The sequence below is a fragment of the Molossus molossus genome, unplaced genomic scaffold, assembly GCF_014108415.1.
Source record: "Molossus molossus isolate mMolMol1 unplaced genomic scaffold, mMolMol1.p scaffold_m16_p_13, whole genome shotgun sequence".
In the NCBI taxonomy this organism is placed as follows: Eukaryota; Metazoa; Chordata; class Mammalia; order Chiroptera; family Molossidae; genus Molossus; species Molossus molossus.
The window spans coordinates 59,692,404-59,708,974 of record NW_023425348.1 but is presented as its reverse complement, the minus strand read 5'-3'; the positions used below and the strand labels follow the sequence as shown (position 1 = coordinate 59,708,974).

Genomic DNA, 16,571 nt, shown 5'->3' with positions numbered 1-16,571 from the left:
GCAGGCCGGTGCGGCGGTGAGCTCCGGCGGCCGTCCGGGCACTGCGGACGCTGGGGACCTGGCTGCACGCCGCGCCCAGAGGAGCCCGCACAGCGATGGACCGCCCCGGGGTGCCGCCCGGGCCCGCTCAGGCCGAGCCCGCCGGCCCGCCGCCCGCACCGCCCCCTCCCCCGCCCCCGCTCCCTCCCTCCCGCCCCGCGGCGCCCGCGGCGGCTCCGAGCTCGGCGAACATGGCGGCGGCGGTCGGGCGGGACACTTTACCTGAGCACTGGTCCTACGGCGTGTGTCGGGACGGCCGCGTCTTCTTCATCAAGTGCGGCGGGAACGCGGGGCCGCGGGCGGGGGCGCGGGCCGGGCGGGGTGCGGAGCCCGGAGGGCGCACCCCGCGCGGCGGTGGCGCTAACAGGTGCACCTCTCTCCCCTAGTGACCGGCTCCGCTGCACGACCTGGCTGCACCCGCGCACCGGGGAGCCCGTCAACTCCGGCCACATGATCCGCTCAGGTGGGCGCCGGGTGGGCGGACGGAGGGCCGGGGGCGCGCCGGGCGGCCGGGTTTGACTAACTTTTCTCGCGGTTCCGCAGACCTACCCCGCGGCTGGGAGGAGGGCTTCACGGAGGAGGGCGCCAGCTACTTCATCGAGTGAGTGACCGGCGCGGCGCCCGCACCTGTGCCGTGGGGTGCCACCCAGTTCCCGCCCTGCGCCCGCGCCCCTTCTCCCGCGTCGGCGGAGGTGGCGGCCTGGCGCGGTGGCCGCAGATGTGTGGGGTTTTGTTTGCCCGGGTTGTGAGGCGGGCTGCTGGAGGGAGGCAGGCCGGGGTCCACTCTCCGCTGGGGTCCGGGGCGGGGGTCGGGGGTCCGGGGTCGGCCCCCTGTGGGGGCTGGGGCTGCAAACTGCGCCCTGGCCCGGGCAGTTAGGTTGGCTTCAGGCTGGTGTGAGGGGTCGGACACGCCTCCCCTTTGGGTGGGTGGCCTTTCTCTTAGGTCACATTCTCTGGGATGGTATTGGGGGGTTGGGACCGCACCCCACCCTGCCCCTCCTGCGCCTGTCTGTGGGGCAGAGATGGGGGGTGGGGAGGGGAACCGATTAGCCAATAATATTACCTCAGCGGGTGCTCAGTAGGTACCAATCACACTGCTGCCTCCACTTAGTCGAGCGGTAGCTTTTCTGCAAAAGCCGGGGAGCCTTGCGCAGAAGCCAAGTCACCCCAGCCCGGGTCTGTAGGGATGAAATCGGGGCGCCGTTCGCTAGCATAGTCTCCACCTTCCCGCCGGCTGAATCTGCCGCGTTTGTCCTCTGCCTGCTCTCCAGTGAGCTCCCTGAGGTCACAGACTGCGTCTGACCCTTTGCCTGGGTGCCTGGCACAGCGTAGGCACTCGAATGTCTGTGCCCTGAATGAATGCACTGGCCTAAGGTCTGGACAGTGCTGTGACTAATAGTGTGTAGTTTGGGGGACTGTTGAGTCAGAAATCCTTTTTTCCATCAACTTGAAAACACTGCTCGTCGGCAGTGGAGCAGCATTTTCGAAGCTCCGATGGTCCCGTAAAATCTCAGCGTCTCCTTCCTGGGTTTGAGCTCTTGCAGGATGGTTGAAATCCTAATGGATGAGATTAGTAGAAATGAGCGCTAGGGCTGTGGATGAGGTTGTGCTGTCCTGCTTCGTGTGTGAGTGAGTGAAGTTGAGGAGCTGGTTGGAACCATTAGAACCTCTTATCGTTGACTCTCTCTGGCTCATAACTGCATCCGTGGAGATTTATTATCTATCTCCTGTGTGCCACACAGACACTACAGAAGTGAATGTGGCAGCCCTGGCCCATGTGGCTCAGTTGGTTAGAGCATTGTCCCGTGCACCGAAGGGTGGTGGGTTCCATTTCCCAGCAGGCCACATGTCCAGATTGCTCTTGGATCCTAGGTGAGGGTGTGGGGGGGAGGAAAGAAGCGATGGATGTTTCTTTCTCACATAAATGTTCCCACCCCTCTCTCCCTCTCTCTCCCTCCCTCCCCCTCTCCCTTCCTCTCTCTCTAAAATCAATAAAAAAACAAAAACAGTCCTGGCCAGTTTGGCTCAGCAGTTAGAGCAACAACTGGTGTACTGAAGGGTGGTGGGTTTGATTCCCAGTCAAGGACAAGGTACCTTGGGTGGAAGTTCTGCAGGGGGGCAACCAATCGATGTATCTCTCTCATGGAAAAATATCCTGGGGTTGAGGATTAACAATGACAACAAAATATGCTCAGGCAAGGATTAAAAAAATTAGTGAATGAAGCAAAGTCCTGATGCTCATGGAGCTTGCAATCTATTGGAGGGAGAGGAGGGAACAGAAAATAAGTAAAGTAAATAAACAATAATATCAGCTCGTGAATGGTAGCTACTATACAGTAAGTTAAAGTAAGGTGATATCAAGTGACTGAGTGGCTTGGTTGGATGGGAGATTGATGGTGGTGTTTCTGAATAGTTGACATTTAAGGTAAAATATGAATGACAAAAAGTATCCATCCTTGTGTTGAGGAGGTGGCAAGGCATTTCTGGAAGAGGGAACAGCCAGTGCAATGGCTTTAGGCAAGAAAAAACTTCAAGGATCAGAGAGGCCGGTGTGGCTGGAATGTGGTGAACAAGGGAGACAGTGGCGTGAGAAGCCCTTACAGATAGGAGAGAGCTAAATGGTGTAAGGCTTTGAGAGCCACGGTTAGAAGTTCTTACACTTTATTCTGAGTCCAGTGAGTTGTCATTGCAGGATTTTAAACAGGGAGCCACAATGTGATTTGCATTTTTAGAAAGATCACCCTACCTGCTGTAGAGTGGGCTGTGGGTGGGAACTGTGGTGGGCAGGATAGCAGCGGTGGCTGCTGCTGTAGTCCAGGCAGGAGTGGATGATGGCCTGACTGGGGCTGGTAGCCCTGGAGATGATGAGGAGTGGTCAGATTTGGGCTTGATGATTTGGGTGCATTCTGTGAGAGAAAGAGAAGAGTCAAAGATGACTCCCAGAGGCTTGAGCACCTGGATGGATGGCGTTCACATCATTGAAATGGGAAGGCTGGGGGAGGCGCAGACTTGGGGTGGGGTGGAGTGTGAGATCTTGTTTTGCCCTGTTACATTTGAGATGTGAACATATCCACTAGTCAGATGTACACATCTGAAGGTAAAGGAGAAGGAGGACTGAAGAGATACATTTGGGTATTATAGGTGTTATTCAAGGCAACAGGATTAGATGAAATCACCTAGGAGGAGAGTGCAGACAGGAAAAAGAAGGTGCCCCAAGCCTTGTCACAGAGCAGCATTTAGAGGCTGGGAAAAGAGGTGGATCCGGCAAAGGAGAGTGAGGACTGAGAAGGTAGGAGAAAACTAGGAGAATGAGGGCTCCCAGAAACGTAAAGAACAAAACCTGGCAGGAGTGGATGGGAGAGAAAACATGGAGTAAAAAAATGGAGTCAGTTAGTTTGGGTGAATCTTTCAGGCAGTTTTGTTACAAAGTAGAGTTGAGAAATTAGCTGAAAACTGGAGAGGATGTGGGTTTGAGGGAGAGATTGTAGGAGATTGTAGAGCATGGTTTGTTCTGATGGGAATGATCCAGTAGAGAGGGAGAAATAGATGATGCAGGAAGGAGATGAGACAGTTGCTGAAGCAGTATTTCTGATAAGTGAGAAGGAAGGGACGCAGGGCATTTCATCCATTGACAGAAGGAAGGGCTGCGGGTGCCTGAGCTGATGTAAAGAGTTTGATAGAGGTATCCATCTCTCCTGTTTATGGTTTCTGTCTTTTCCATGCATTTCTAGGCAAAATCTTGAGCAGAGAGATCTGAGGGGTGTGTAGGATCTTAAGCCATTGTCACAGCTCCTGCCCTTCATCTCTTTTGCTGCCTCTTCTGTGGCAACTCTGTCAAATCCCTCATGATTATCCTTCAGCAGGCCCTGGTAGCCTGCCTATGGGGCCTTGGCGGAGTCCTTCCAGGCAAAGGGGAAAGCAGAGACCCTGTGGCAGCACACTGTATTTTCTTCCTCGTTCCGTGATGCGTTCTTAAAGACTTAAAGATTTGGGAGTAATTATTCTCCTTTTCCCCACTTAAACAATGTTTTGCTTCAGTCTGCTTTCTCCGATTTGCCATGAGCATTTCTGAATTTCCGATTTTTTGCTGGGGTGGTTCTCTAACATGGCTCATTCAGGAGGACAAAGCATCGGCACAACTGACTATTGTCCCCAGTGGGTCCTTGCCTGGAAAGTTGTGTGAGGCGCTCAGGGTGCATCAGCTGCTCCTGATAGTCAGCAGATGTTTGAATACTCTCCAGAATCCATTTCTTGAAGAACACCTTGGGCTAAGACAGGTGGATTTCAATTTTGGTTTCTGCACTTTGCGTTCAACTGTGGATTAACTAGGGACAAAATATACGAGGAGTCTACTCCTGGTTCTTTTAATTCTAGACTAGGTAATGCTGACACCCCCTCTAAGAAGACTTGTACTCCAAGACGTCTCTCCTTTCCCATCAGTCCCTTAGCTCAGGTAGCAGGATGTAAGAGTAACTGTGATAACAGTGCCATTCCCCGCAGCAGTGATTATAGTAGTAGCAGTAATGTAAGAGCTTCATCTTTTTGAGTCCTTGAAAAACACCAGGAGCTGTTTTATAACTATTGTCTGATTTAAATCTTACAACAACTCGAAGTAGGAACTGTTTACTAGTTCCATTTACCTGTGTGGAAACGTGTAATAATCCCAGTCATTCCAACAGCAAAGGCGGTTGGCTTTTTCTGGTACCTTTTCATACTTGATCCTTACAACAGCCCCTGAAGCTGCAGAGTAGAGTTATCCTGTTCTTTAGATGATGACATTCAGGTCCATGAAGATTCAGTGATTTGGTTGAAGTGTCAGAGCTGGGACTAGAACTGTGTGTCTTTAGTCTCTAATATGGTAACCATGGTAGCCATGGTGACTTCTACCCCTGGTCACAGGTGAGCCCCATGCCATGGGCCATTGCCCAAGACTCACGGGGCTAGACCTCTTTTTGTTTTTTGCTGGGGACTGAAGCTCCTTGGAAGGGCAGCAGCCCTTGGTCTCATATGTTGATTGGTGATGGCGCTTGTCTGATTAGTAAGAAATGGACGGCATTATTACTACTTAGTGAAACAGTGGGGCGGACACAGCATTTGTAAACATGAGGTCCATGAGGGAGTTCTTGATGGGGCCACAGGAACTAGAGTGTTCACTGGGCTGGTCTTCAGGGGTTTTGTGGAAAAGGAGGATAAACGGCAGAGAGGAAGGGTTCTGGCTGCCCTGCCTGTGTTAATGTTCTCCTTGAAGCCAGAACCCTGTTCCCCCCTCTGAGACTGGAGCCCATGCCAGCACTGAGTAGCACTTGGTGTTTATTGAAGCAGCAGTGTTTAAGGGACAAAGAGAGTTTAGTAGGTAGTCCAGGTCTTGGAAAACTTCTTATTGGGGAGGAGGTCAGGGTGGGGGGAAGACCAGGCAAGGTAAAAGAAGCAAAGTAGTTGGGAACAGTGCCCGTCAAGGCTGGTGCCTAGATCCCAGGCTTCTCCTATATAGTTTCTTGCTGTCAAGCATGGCACACAAAGCAGGAACCTGGTCTCAGGCTTCTTAACCTCACGACCTCATGTTCCATATCTGATGGGACGTCTGTTGGTCATTGGACCTGGCTGCTCTCCCTCTCTGGTGGCCACGTCTTGGTCCTTTGTGACTTGGCTCCTGACGGGAAACAGTTCATTGCACAATGTCTCGTCTGGCTTCATGTTTCTGAGTTTCAGCTTTGGACCTTGCAGGGCCATCCATTGTAGGTGCCCTTCCTCTTGTGGGTGCACATCCCCAAATGAGGGCAGTGAGGCTCTTGGGAAAGACATTTCTGAGGGTTGGAGTAAGGCTGACTCAATGTCTCTCCCCAGCCCTTTGGACCGCAGCAGGTCCTAGGGGCAGAACTAGCTGTAGAATTTGCAGAGCCCAGAGCAAAGTGAAAGTGCAGGGCCAGTTGTTCAAAAAGCCAGAAAATTAAAGATATTAAAGTATAAAACTCTTCCTTTCTTTTGTAGTCTTTCTCTTTACTCCCCCCCCCCTTTTTTGCATTTATCATCAGATAGAGTGGGAGGAAGAGAGAGAGAGAGAGAAACATCAATATGAGAGAGACACATGGAGTGGTCGCCACCCACACAACCCCAATGAGGGCCGGGGACAAATGGCAACCGAGGTACATGCCCTTAGAGGGAACCGAACCCGGACTCTCTGGTCCGTAGGCCGATGCTCTAACCGCTGAACCAAACTGGCCAGGGCTTTACTTTTATTTGCTATTTAATGTCATTCTGAGTAAAAAAATAAGTATTAGCATAAATCTTATGGTTCAGCTGTGTATTGTGAGATATAAGTTTTTAAATGCAAATATCATGTTGTTGACCTCATGGGCTGAATCACCACCACCATGCACCACTCTGAGACACCACAGGGCAAGAGTGCTGGTCTCAGGCCCCTGGGACAGGAGTGAGGAGTGGGGAGGCTGGGGGAGGCTTGGGGGAGGCTTAGGGGAGTGGGCAGTTGAGAACTGTCCCAGGCAGACGGGGTGGGGAGTGGCGTGAGCCAAGGTTTCACGCCTCCTTCAGAAGGGATACCCTTCTAGAAATAATGCTAAATATCTAGAGTGTGTTTTGCATTCAGCAAACCCATTTTTGAGTCTGACATTAAGGGGAGGGAGGAACCCTGGCCAGTTTGGCTCAGTGGTTGGCGCGTTGGCCTGCGGACCAGAGAGTCCCGGGTTCGGTTTCTGCTAAGGGCACATACCAAAAAAAAAGGGGGGGGGGGAGGAAGAGTTGGGAAGTGAAGGCTGAACCAGCGGTGACAGAATGTCCAGGTAGGGACCCCAGCTGGCTGTAGACACCAAGTGCAGAAGGCCTGCAGGAAAGCCTGTGACTACTGGACATCCTAGGCAGCCATCCTCTTGAGGCTTACTTATGCTGCAGCCAAGGGACAGTCTCTCAGGCCAGCCCAGGCAGAAGTCTGTCCTGTCTGCCACAGTTTCCTCCCCAGACAAATGTTGAACTTCGTGTTAGTGAAATTTGTCTTGTAGAGTGCCAACCTGTTGGCTCATTTAGTTGTCATCTTTCTCATGGAAATGTTTCTGGGAACAGCAGTCCCAGAAACTTTATTTCAAACCAGAGAGCAACCATTCTGCACAGAATTTCTGGGAAGCTCCCATGTGTTTAAAAGGGGAAATTCTGAAACGTCTTGTTGCAAGTTAAGAAGGTCCTCCCAGCTTGGCAAGTTTTGGCATAATCCCACACTTTGCGTTTCGTTTCCTGGTGGTTTTATCAAGGGTGAAACTGATTCGTGGATTGAAATGTTAGGCTTGGTGCAGAAGGAACAAGAGCGGTGCTGTGCACAAAGCTGAAGGAAGGATTAAGCGCCGTGATTTGTACCACGGTCTCAAACCCTCCCAGAAAAGATCTGGGAGACCCTCTTTAAGAAACCAGTCTCCAGTTGCTTTGGAAGGCCCTTTTTTTTCAGAGAAAAGATGAGGTGGGTAGGCAAGGAGAGGTGTTAGCCCCGATCCCTATTCTCGGTGCTGCGTGTGAGGAGGCTGGGTGCAGGTTTGCTGTGCACTGATGGCAGTCTTTCCATTCTCTTACTATTTCGGGGAGCGAATTTTGGGTTTCTTAAATTGAAGACTTTAGAAAAAGGAGCTTATTTTATTTTAGTTTTAGTTTTCGATTACAGTTGACATTCAAGATTGTATTAGTTTCATATCAGATTAGCAAAATTTAAATGTTGGATGAACTCTAGTATTGATAAAGATGTTGGGAAATGAGCAATATGTACATTATTGATTAAAATGTAAATTTATGCAAACTTTCTGGGAAACAATTTACAGTATTTATAACAAATTAAACTACTTATACATTTTGGAAAAAATGATTATATTGGTTTCAGGTGTACAGCATAGTGGTTGGACATTTATATGATATACAGTGATCTTCCTGTAAGTCTTTCACCTGCCTGACACCATACGTAGTTATTAGAGTATGAGCGACTAGATTCCCTGTGCTGTAGTTTACATCCTGTGACTATTCTGTGACTGCCAATTGTACTTCTTAATCTCTTCGCCTTTTTCTCCCAGTCCCCCGACCTCCCTCTTATCTGGCCACCATCAGTTTGTTCTCTGTACCAATGTTTGCTTCTCTTTTATTTGTTCATTTTGTTTTTTAGATTCCACATATAAGTGAAATCATATGGTATTTATCTTTTTTTTTCTTTATTTATTTTTAGAGAGAGAGAAAGGGAGAGAGAGAGAGAGAGAGAAACATCGATTAGAGAGAACACCAATTGACTGCCTCCTGCAAGTCCCCACAGGGGGTTTGGCCCACAAACTGGGCATGTACCCTGACCAGGAATTGAACCAGCGACCTCTTGGTACATGGGTCGACACTAAACCGCTGAGCCACACTGGCTGGGTGGTTTTTATCTTTCTCTGTCTGATTTATTTCACTCAGCATGTTGTTGCAAATGGTAAGATTTCATTCTTTTTCTTTTTCCCCTTTATTGATTTGAGAGAGAGAGAGGAAGGGAGAGGGAGAGAGAGATAGAAACATGGATGAGAGAGAACATCGATTGGCCACCTCCTGCATGCCCCCCAATGGGGATCGGGCCCACAACCTGGGCATGTGCCCTGATGAGGAATTGAACCAGTGACCTCTTGGTGCATGGGTAGACACTCAACCACTGAGCCACATCAGCTGGACAGATTTCATTCTTTTTATGGCCTAGTAATATTCCACTGTGTTATGTACCACATAAAAAGGAGCTTACTTCAGAAAGCACTTCATTATGTGGACTGTTTGGTGGTTTAATGCGGTGCCTGCTCCCATGTTCCGCCCCTTCAGAAGGGAGCCCGGTTTGAATCTTTGTGTTCAGTACGAGACGGCGCATGTCAGTAACCAGCATGGTGTTGTAGTAAATACTGGCAGAGAGAAAAGCACAGAGGAATGTGGTTTTATTTGCCTGTTGTTTTTAGATGGCTGTCAAACATTTTTATTTAGATTTTTTTTTTAATCCTCACCTGAGGACATTTTTCGATATTTTGTTCAGATAGAGTGGGAGGGAGAGAGAGAGAGAGAAACATCCACGTGAAAGGGACACATCGAGTGGTTGCCACCCGCACGACCCAACCAGGGCCTGGGACAAACTGCAACCGAGGTACGTGCCCTTAGCGGAACCGAACCCAGGTCTCTCTGGACCACAGGCTGACGCTCTAACTACTGAGCCAAACTGGCCAGGGCTTTATTTAGATTTTTTGAAATAAGAAGTGTTTTGTGTTAGTGTTTTATTGTTTACAGAGTGCTTTACAAACATTATCTGGTTGGAAACTCACAGATATTGTATTTTTTAGTGCAGAAATATGGGCTCAGAGTGTTGAAGTGACTTCCTAAAGCTGCATTCTGTTTTAGCTCAGCCTTTTCAGGGTTCAGAAAAGAGGGTGGACATGTGGCTGTCTCAGATCAGACCTTCTCAGACTTTTTGACCGCAGCCCTAATGACAGAAGAGGGTGAAGGTCAACTCACCTGGCAGACTGGATGGTGGAAAATGTCCTCAAAATGCTAGTTCTGTCCAAAAATTCGTGTAAACTTTACCATCAGTTTAACTTATGAAATCCCCTTCTGTATCTTCCATTAAGATTGGTACTGTAGCAGGGATGCATCGTGTTTGTTGTGTGGCTTTGTGTTTTCCTAAACAGAAACATATGCCCCTCGGGGTGTCAATTGCCATGTTCAGTCTTAAGTGACAGGGAAGTGTGGGCAGGCTGTGCATTGGCTTTCCAGCTTCTCTGGACCCTGCATGTCCAAAGGTGGATGCACAGACCTCAAGGAAGACAGCAGCTCTTATGAGCTCGGGTCATCTCTTGCCTAGACTGAGTCGTGCCAGACCACCTCTCTTCCTTGCGTGCAGTCTACTCAGTCACCTGGATGCTGGCCTGGAGGCAGGGTTGGTTTTTCTGGAAGCCCAAAGCACAGCCAGGCAACTCCATCATGCAGAAAAATGCGCAGGGATTGTGTATGAGGTGGTAGAGTGTATAAGGAGGCAGTGGGTAGGTGCATGGGCTCTGGATTCCTAGATTCTAATTCCAGCTCCACCACTTACAGCTCCCTGACCTTGGTATGTTACCTACTCCCTTTAGGCTCACTTCCTCACCAGTGAAATGGGGATAAGTGTGAGAAGTACATGAATTAATTGACGGAAAGGGTTTAGCAAGTACCTGGCACATGGTGATGCCCGGTAAATGTGAGCTCCTCTTTTGCACATCCATACAACTGTGAGATGGGGTGGAGACGTGAATTCTGGACCCTAATCTCATTCAACGGCTGCAAGAGAAGCCTGGTGCCCTTGAAATGGGGCTGCCTGGGTCGGGAACATGCAAACTATAGGACTACTTAAATTGGTTTGATCCATAAAAACTACATAACCATTATGGTTATTAAAAAGATGTCCTTGAAGCATTTGCTCTTAAGTGGTTGAGGGGGAAAAAAACCACTGTGTGTGTGCCTGCCTATGCAGGGGAGTGGATTGTAGAGCAGATAGGGCAAAATGTTAACAACGGGTGAGTCTGCGTGAGGGATGTGTGGAGGTTCTTTGTTCTATTCTTGTAATTTTTCTGTAAATTTGAAATGATTTCCAAATAAAAAGTTAATTTACAAACAACACGGTTTAACCTTGTCTATCAAGGGCATACTTTCTCAAGGCCGTGGGTACCTTATCCATGCTGCAGGGACCTGGGGACAAAAGCCCTGGGTAATGAGGTGTGAAAGCAGCTCCTGGTTTGCCTCTTTCCTGGGCATTTAGAGGGCTGCACAGATGTCCGCGCCTTAATCTGGGCGGCCACCTGGTTATCGGCTCTGACCGCTGAAGGACAGACTTACTGTGTGGTGCTGCCCGGGCCACAGATGTCAGCAGTGATCATCTTTGTGATGCTCTGTACTAGTTGAAAACACTTGTATTCCTTTTAGAGGCGGGTGTTTTTATTGTCCTCAGTTTACAGTTCAAGCTATTGGGGCCTGGAGTAGGAAGAGGTTAAAAGATCTCCCCAAGGCCAGAAAGAGCATCAGTGGGGGAGCTGGAACTTGAACATGAGTCTTCTGGGCTCCAGATTTGTGTGTTGTTCGTGTGATGTGCTACGAGGCATCCTCTGGTTTCCATTGCCGCCCTCTCTGCACCGAGTCCTCCTGTAGGATCTATTCCACAAACCCGGTCTTCTGAATCTGTCCTGATGACACTGAGACAGAGCCTCTGTGGACCTCCCTCAGAAAGTCCTCCACAGGATAAAAGGGTGAGGGTGGGGTGGATGGTCCCAGGTTGGGCAGGGGGTAGGGCCTGGTGTTCTGGGGGAGTGGACCCCCAACCTCCCCCCAGATGTCAGCTGACCACAGCTTAGGGTCTGATGAGCCTCTTAAGCCTGCTTAGAGCCAGGCTCTTTCAAGTTCTGCCATAGGAGCACTTCCAGCATCACGGCCAGTGCTCTCGGGTTCTCAGGGGCTTTTCCTGCCAAGGCAGAGCCCTCGCCCTCTCGAGGTCTGACAGCTTGGAGTTAGCATGCAGTCTCTTCCAGAGCCGCTGGCTGCCTCTTGTGGGGCCCTGGAGTAGTGCCCGGTGGGGGGGGGGGGGCAGCATGCTCCGGTGAGGGAGGCAGCAGCGGGCCCATTTCATCCCATACCCAGGCCCTTGGCTGCACAGCCTCCTGCGTTATCCCCCCGGACGAAATGGGAGATCAGACCATCTCCTTCTGGGAGGAGTGGAGCCAGAGAGGTGTTTCAGATTAATGTAGTAACCTCTGCAATAATCATATTCTGTCCACTTGCAAATTCAGTTGTCTGTGCATGTCCACAGTGGTGTCAGTGTGTCACTTTAAGGAGTGGTGAGCCCCTTTTTGGGGAAGCAGTTTACTCAGAGGCTCTTGGTCAGAGTTCATCCATTCAGTGTCCAGACTCTGATGAAGCATCTACTATATGCCGGTCTCCACAATGGTTGATGTGGAGGGAAATAGAAGTCACCATCTCCACCCTCCAGCAGTGCCCAATCCAGAAGAGAGGGACGCTGGACCATGTCAGTATGTGACTGGGGCTGGTGACCTGAGGAGGGGCCTCTGGGGAGCTTCAGCAGGTGAATGTGACGAAGTCCAGGCAGCTGTGGAGCAGAGTGCAGAGCATGGGCAGCCTGAGGCAGGGGAGGCCCGCCCCGGGAGGAAATGCGGAAGAGCTGGGGGCAAGGGTGTGTGTGTCCATCTGCATCTGGAGGAGGCTGGTGCTAAGTCAAAGAGTAGGACTGTCCCGGATAGCTGGCCTTCAGGAGAGTGTTGTAATCGGGAATATTGCCCCAGGGATTCTTCCAATTCCTGTGTCAGAAGGTGGGGCCACATGAAACATGAATTCTGGAGCCCGAGTGTCTGGGTTGAAATCTTGGCTCTGCTGCAGGTTTGGGCAGATCACTTAAACCTATATCTTCAGATGTTTCTTCATCTGTAAAATGGGGGCAATAACCATTCTGTGAACTTGGAACAGTGCCTGCCATATCGTACATGCTACATAAGAAAGAAGTGTTATCATTACTCCTCCTAGAACCGAAACCCCTCCCAGTGGTGACATGTGGTACCACCAGCAAGGGGCTGTGTCATTTTCTTTGGGGGATCTGAGACCAGGCTGAGGGAGAACTGTGCTTTTCTGTTGAGACTTATCTTTAAAAGGAAGCCGGGCACTTTAAAATGGTTGGTGCTAAATGTCAAAGCAATGAGTCCTCATCTCTGAAGCCCTGTGTCCATCATAAGTACGAGAAATACATAGGCTTCTCGTACATATGATGGATACATTTTCCAAATGGGCAGCTTTGATTTACTCCCTGTCCATCGTGCCCACCCCGCCCCAGTGAGAGAGTTGCTGGGTATTAATTAGTGTTTGCACTGCCAGGCAGGGCACATAGCTCTTTTTTTTTAATCCTCACTCGAGGACATTTTTCCATTTTTTATTTAGATAGAGTGGGAGGAAGAGAGAGAGACATCAACGTGAAAGGGACACATCGAGCGGCTGCCTCCTGCATGACTTAACCAGGGCCAGGGACAAACTGCAACCAAGGTACGTGCCCTTAGCGGGAACCGAACCCGGGTCTCTGGACCGCGGGCCGACGCTCTAACCGCTGATCCAAACCGGCCAGGACACGTAGCTTTTTTTGAGGCAATGCGTGCGGTGTCTGTGTTAGAGCACTTGGTGAGGGAGCAGTGAGGTGGACCAGAAGTGGAAGCAGTGTTCTGGAATGCTCAGTCAGAACTTGTGGAGGGTAGGACTGGGGACCAGCATGATCACAAACACCAGGGGTGATTGCAGATAGAGGGAAGCCGTCCCGGAGCTTCAGCTTCCCTCCCTTGACCATGAAGCGCTCCTTTCCTCCCTAGTGTTATTTGAGAATTAAATGTGACAGCCTAATGAAGCTCCTAGCATGCTATTTGGCACATAGTAGGTGCTCAGGCATTGTGAGCCCTTCCATTTCCAGGAGGACATTTGTCCAAATTGATTGGATGGAACGTTGAAGGCCTGGACACAGTGTCAGAAGGGCAGAGCTGGCTCTAATACCTACCCACCCACCCCAGTCTGGCCGGTGTGGCTCACTGGTTGAGCATCGACCCCTGCACCAGGAGGTTGCCGGTTTGATTCCTAGTCAGGACACATGCCCAGGTTGTGGGCCAAATCCCCAGGGGGGGCATGCAGGAGGTAGCCAATCGATGTTCTCTCTCATCGATGTTTCTATTTCTCTCTCCTTCTCACTTCCTCTCTCTCTCTATAAAGGGAAAAAAAATTTTAATACCCACCCACCCCATTACCCAGGGCAGATCCTGGAGAGCCAGGCTCCCTGGTGGGCTTCTGGTGTCCTGGATAGAGTTTGGGAATGCTCTATCCTCTCCTCCACCCAGATGGTGCTTTTCAGTTGCACAGGTTGGTAATGGGGCTGGTCTTGTAGGTGACCACTGAATGGGGACTCTGCCCACCTGGGAGTGGGCTGGCTGTTCCACATCTCAGAACCCCATGACCACTCAGAGATCCTCTTGAGGGCAAAGGAGGGGCTGGGACGAGCTGTTGTGAGTGATTGACGTTGATAGTTGGAGCATGTAAGCCGTCCGCAGTTCATGGGGACATGGAAACCCTTCCTCTGTGTGGGATATGGAGAAATGTGTCCCGGCAGACGGTGGTGATGGTAAGCTGTAGAGGTATCTGGCATTGCAGCCCTCCCTGAGCTGGTTCTGCAGGAGATGGGGCAGGGGCACCATGGTGACTCAGTGCCAGGAGCAGCTCGCCAGCTCCCTGGGGACTGTCAGGTAGAGTCAGTGTTCAAGCAAATCTGCGTAGTTGGTTGATTTGACATTTGGCGTGACCTTCTCAACACTGGCAGACGTACAGGAAGAGGGGGTTGATTGGAGGTGGAGGTTACTTGAGGTTTGTAAGCTAGAGTGGTGGTGAGGATACAAAGTCATTGGTCAGGATCCCAGGGAGAGAAAATGACTCCCTCCCAGCCATGAAAATGTTTGAAAAGATTTTTTCTCTCCACACATTTTGACCTGGGGATTTAAAGAAACAGAAAGATGCCTGCTGTGAAGCTAAATGTCGTAATCACTGTACCCATTAATACGTTTCTAAATGGAATTGATGGTACCTGAAATTTACTGAGACTTTGCATAATAATTTTTTTCCAGTGCTTGGGTGGGATGGTGGTTTTATTGCATTACATTATATTATAAATTAATTGATAATGCATAGGGGGAATAGAGAGGGCAGGAGAATGGAGGGCAAGGGGCTAGAAAATCGAGAACTAGGTCACATGGGTTGATGGGACATGAGGTCTTTCCCCTGACAGTGCCGTAAAATCAGTGCAGGGTGTTTTTTGTTTGTTTGTTTTGTTTTGTTTTTTATATGTTTTTATTGCCCAGCCAGTCTTGCTCAGTGGTTGAGTGTCGACCCATGCATCAAGAGGTCACAGGTTCGATTCCCAGTCAGGGCACATGCCCAGGTTGTGGGCCAAATCTCCAGTGGGAGCATGCAGGAGGTGGCCAATCAATGCTCTCTCTCATGGATGTTTCTATCTCTCCCTCTCCCTTCCTTTCTCTCTAAAATCAATAAAGAAAAAAAATTTTTTAAATGTTTTAAAATATGTTTTTATTGATTTTTCGGGGGGGGGGACAGAAATACGAACATCGATTTGAGGACCATTGATTGCCTGCCTTTTGCATGTCCCCCACTGGGGATGGAGTCTGCAACCAGGGCATGTGCCCTGACCGGGAATTGAACTGGGACTCTCAGCCCATGGGACGACGCTCAATCCACTGAGCCACATCAGCCAGACTCAGTGCAGGGTTTTAAGTGGAGGCACAACAGGATCAAACTTTTATTTGGAAAAAATATTGTCAAAGTGTGGTCCAGACATCGTTAGCACCAATGTCACCTGCTGACTCTCAGACTCCATCCAGACCTACTGAACTGGAATCTATCTTTTTTTTTCTTTATTGATTTTAGAGAGAGAGGAAGAGAAAAGGAGAGAGAGATAGAAACATTGATGAGAGAGAACATCAACTGGCCACCTCCTGCATGCCTTGCACTGGGGATTGGGCCCACAACCTGGGCATGTGCCCTGACTGGGAATCGAACTGGCGACCTCCTGGTGCATGGGTCAACGCTCAACCACTGAGCCACACCTGCTGGGCTGGGATCTTTTAACAAGATCCCTAAGTGGCTCGTGTGCACATTGCTGGTTAAGCCTGGGCTAGCTATGTCACTGGACAGGGACCAGGCCTTGAGCGGGTGCTTCAGAAATGTGTGGGTTCTTGAATTCATTCAGGAAAACTTTCACAGTATGAGTCCAGGTGATTTTTTGAGAGCATGTGTATTAAAGCTGGAACAATGAAACAAAGGAAGGACTTAGGGTAGAGGAAGCAACAGGAGAGATGCCAGGTAGGGCTGCTTTGGCTCCCTAGAAACATTATAGGAAAAAAGTGAGCCATGCTGGGCTGTGTGGACTCACTGAGAAGTAAAAGTCACGGTGACAGAAGTGAGCAAAGGGGGAGCTGCTGTTAGCTCCCTGAAAAGTCTAGGGCAGAAGAAGCAACAGGAGAGAGTCTAGGCAGGGCTGCTTTGGCTCAAGAGACATTATAGGAAAGAAGTGAGCCATGGCAGGGCTGCCGTTAGCTCACCAAAAAGTCAGAGAAAATGGGGCCTTGGAGACAGGTCAGGGGGTTAACCCAGGACAAGTTGCCACTGCACATTGCTCCCCAGGTTGCAAGTCTCATGGGGACCCTTAGAAAGGGAAGAAAGGCGTGGGCATAATTTTGTTTTAGCCCCAGTGTGTAGGTGGGAGCTGGAGAGAGCTCATTGGCCTCTGCTTCGACTTTTCCCAGCCCTCCTCACCTGAACACGTGTAGACATTTGTGTATTTGGCAACAGAGGTTTCTAAAACTCAGAGGGATTTTAATTCTTTGGGGGAGAGGAAAATAATTGGTTTCCTATTTTGTGTATAGATAGACATTTACATTAGACTTCAAAGCACACTCTTTTTTTTCTTTTTTTTG

At 49.9% G+C, this 16,571-nt stretch overlaps 1 protein-coding gene across 1 annotated transcript in view; it reads left to right on the top strand.

Annotated features, from left to right (window-relative positions):
- Positions 1-225: 225 nt before the first annotated feature.
- The window catches only part of PLEKHA7 (pleckstrin homology domain containing A7), a 203,870-nt gene continuing 187,524 nt past the window's right edge, over positions 226-16,571 (top strand). Inside the window, exons 1-3 of the mRNA XM_036259722.1 lie at positions 226-313; positions 426-502; positions 583-640. Coding sequence (XP_036115615.1) covers positions 231-313; positions 426-502; positions 583-640 — 218 coding nt within the window. The 5' untranslated portion in view covers positions 226-230. The remainder of the gene's footprint in view (positions 314-425; positions 503-582; positions 641-16,571) is intronic.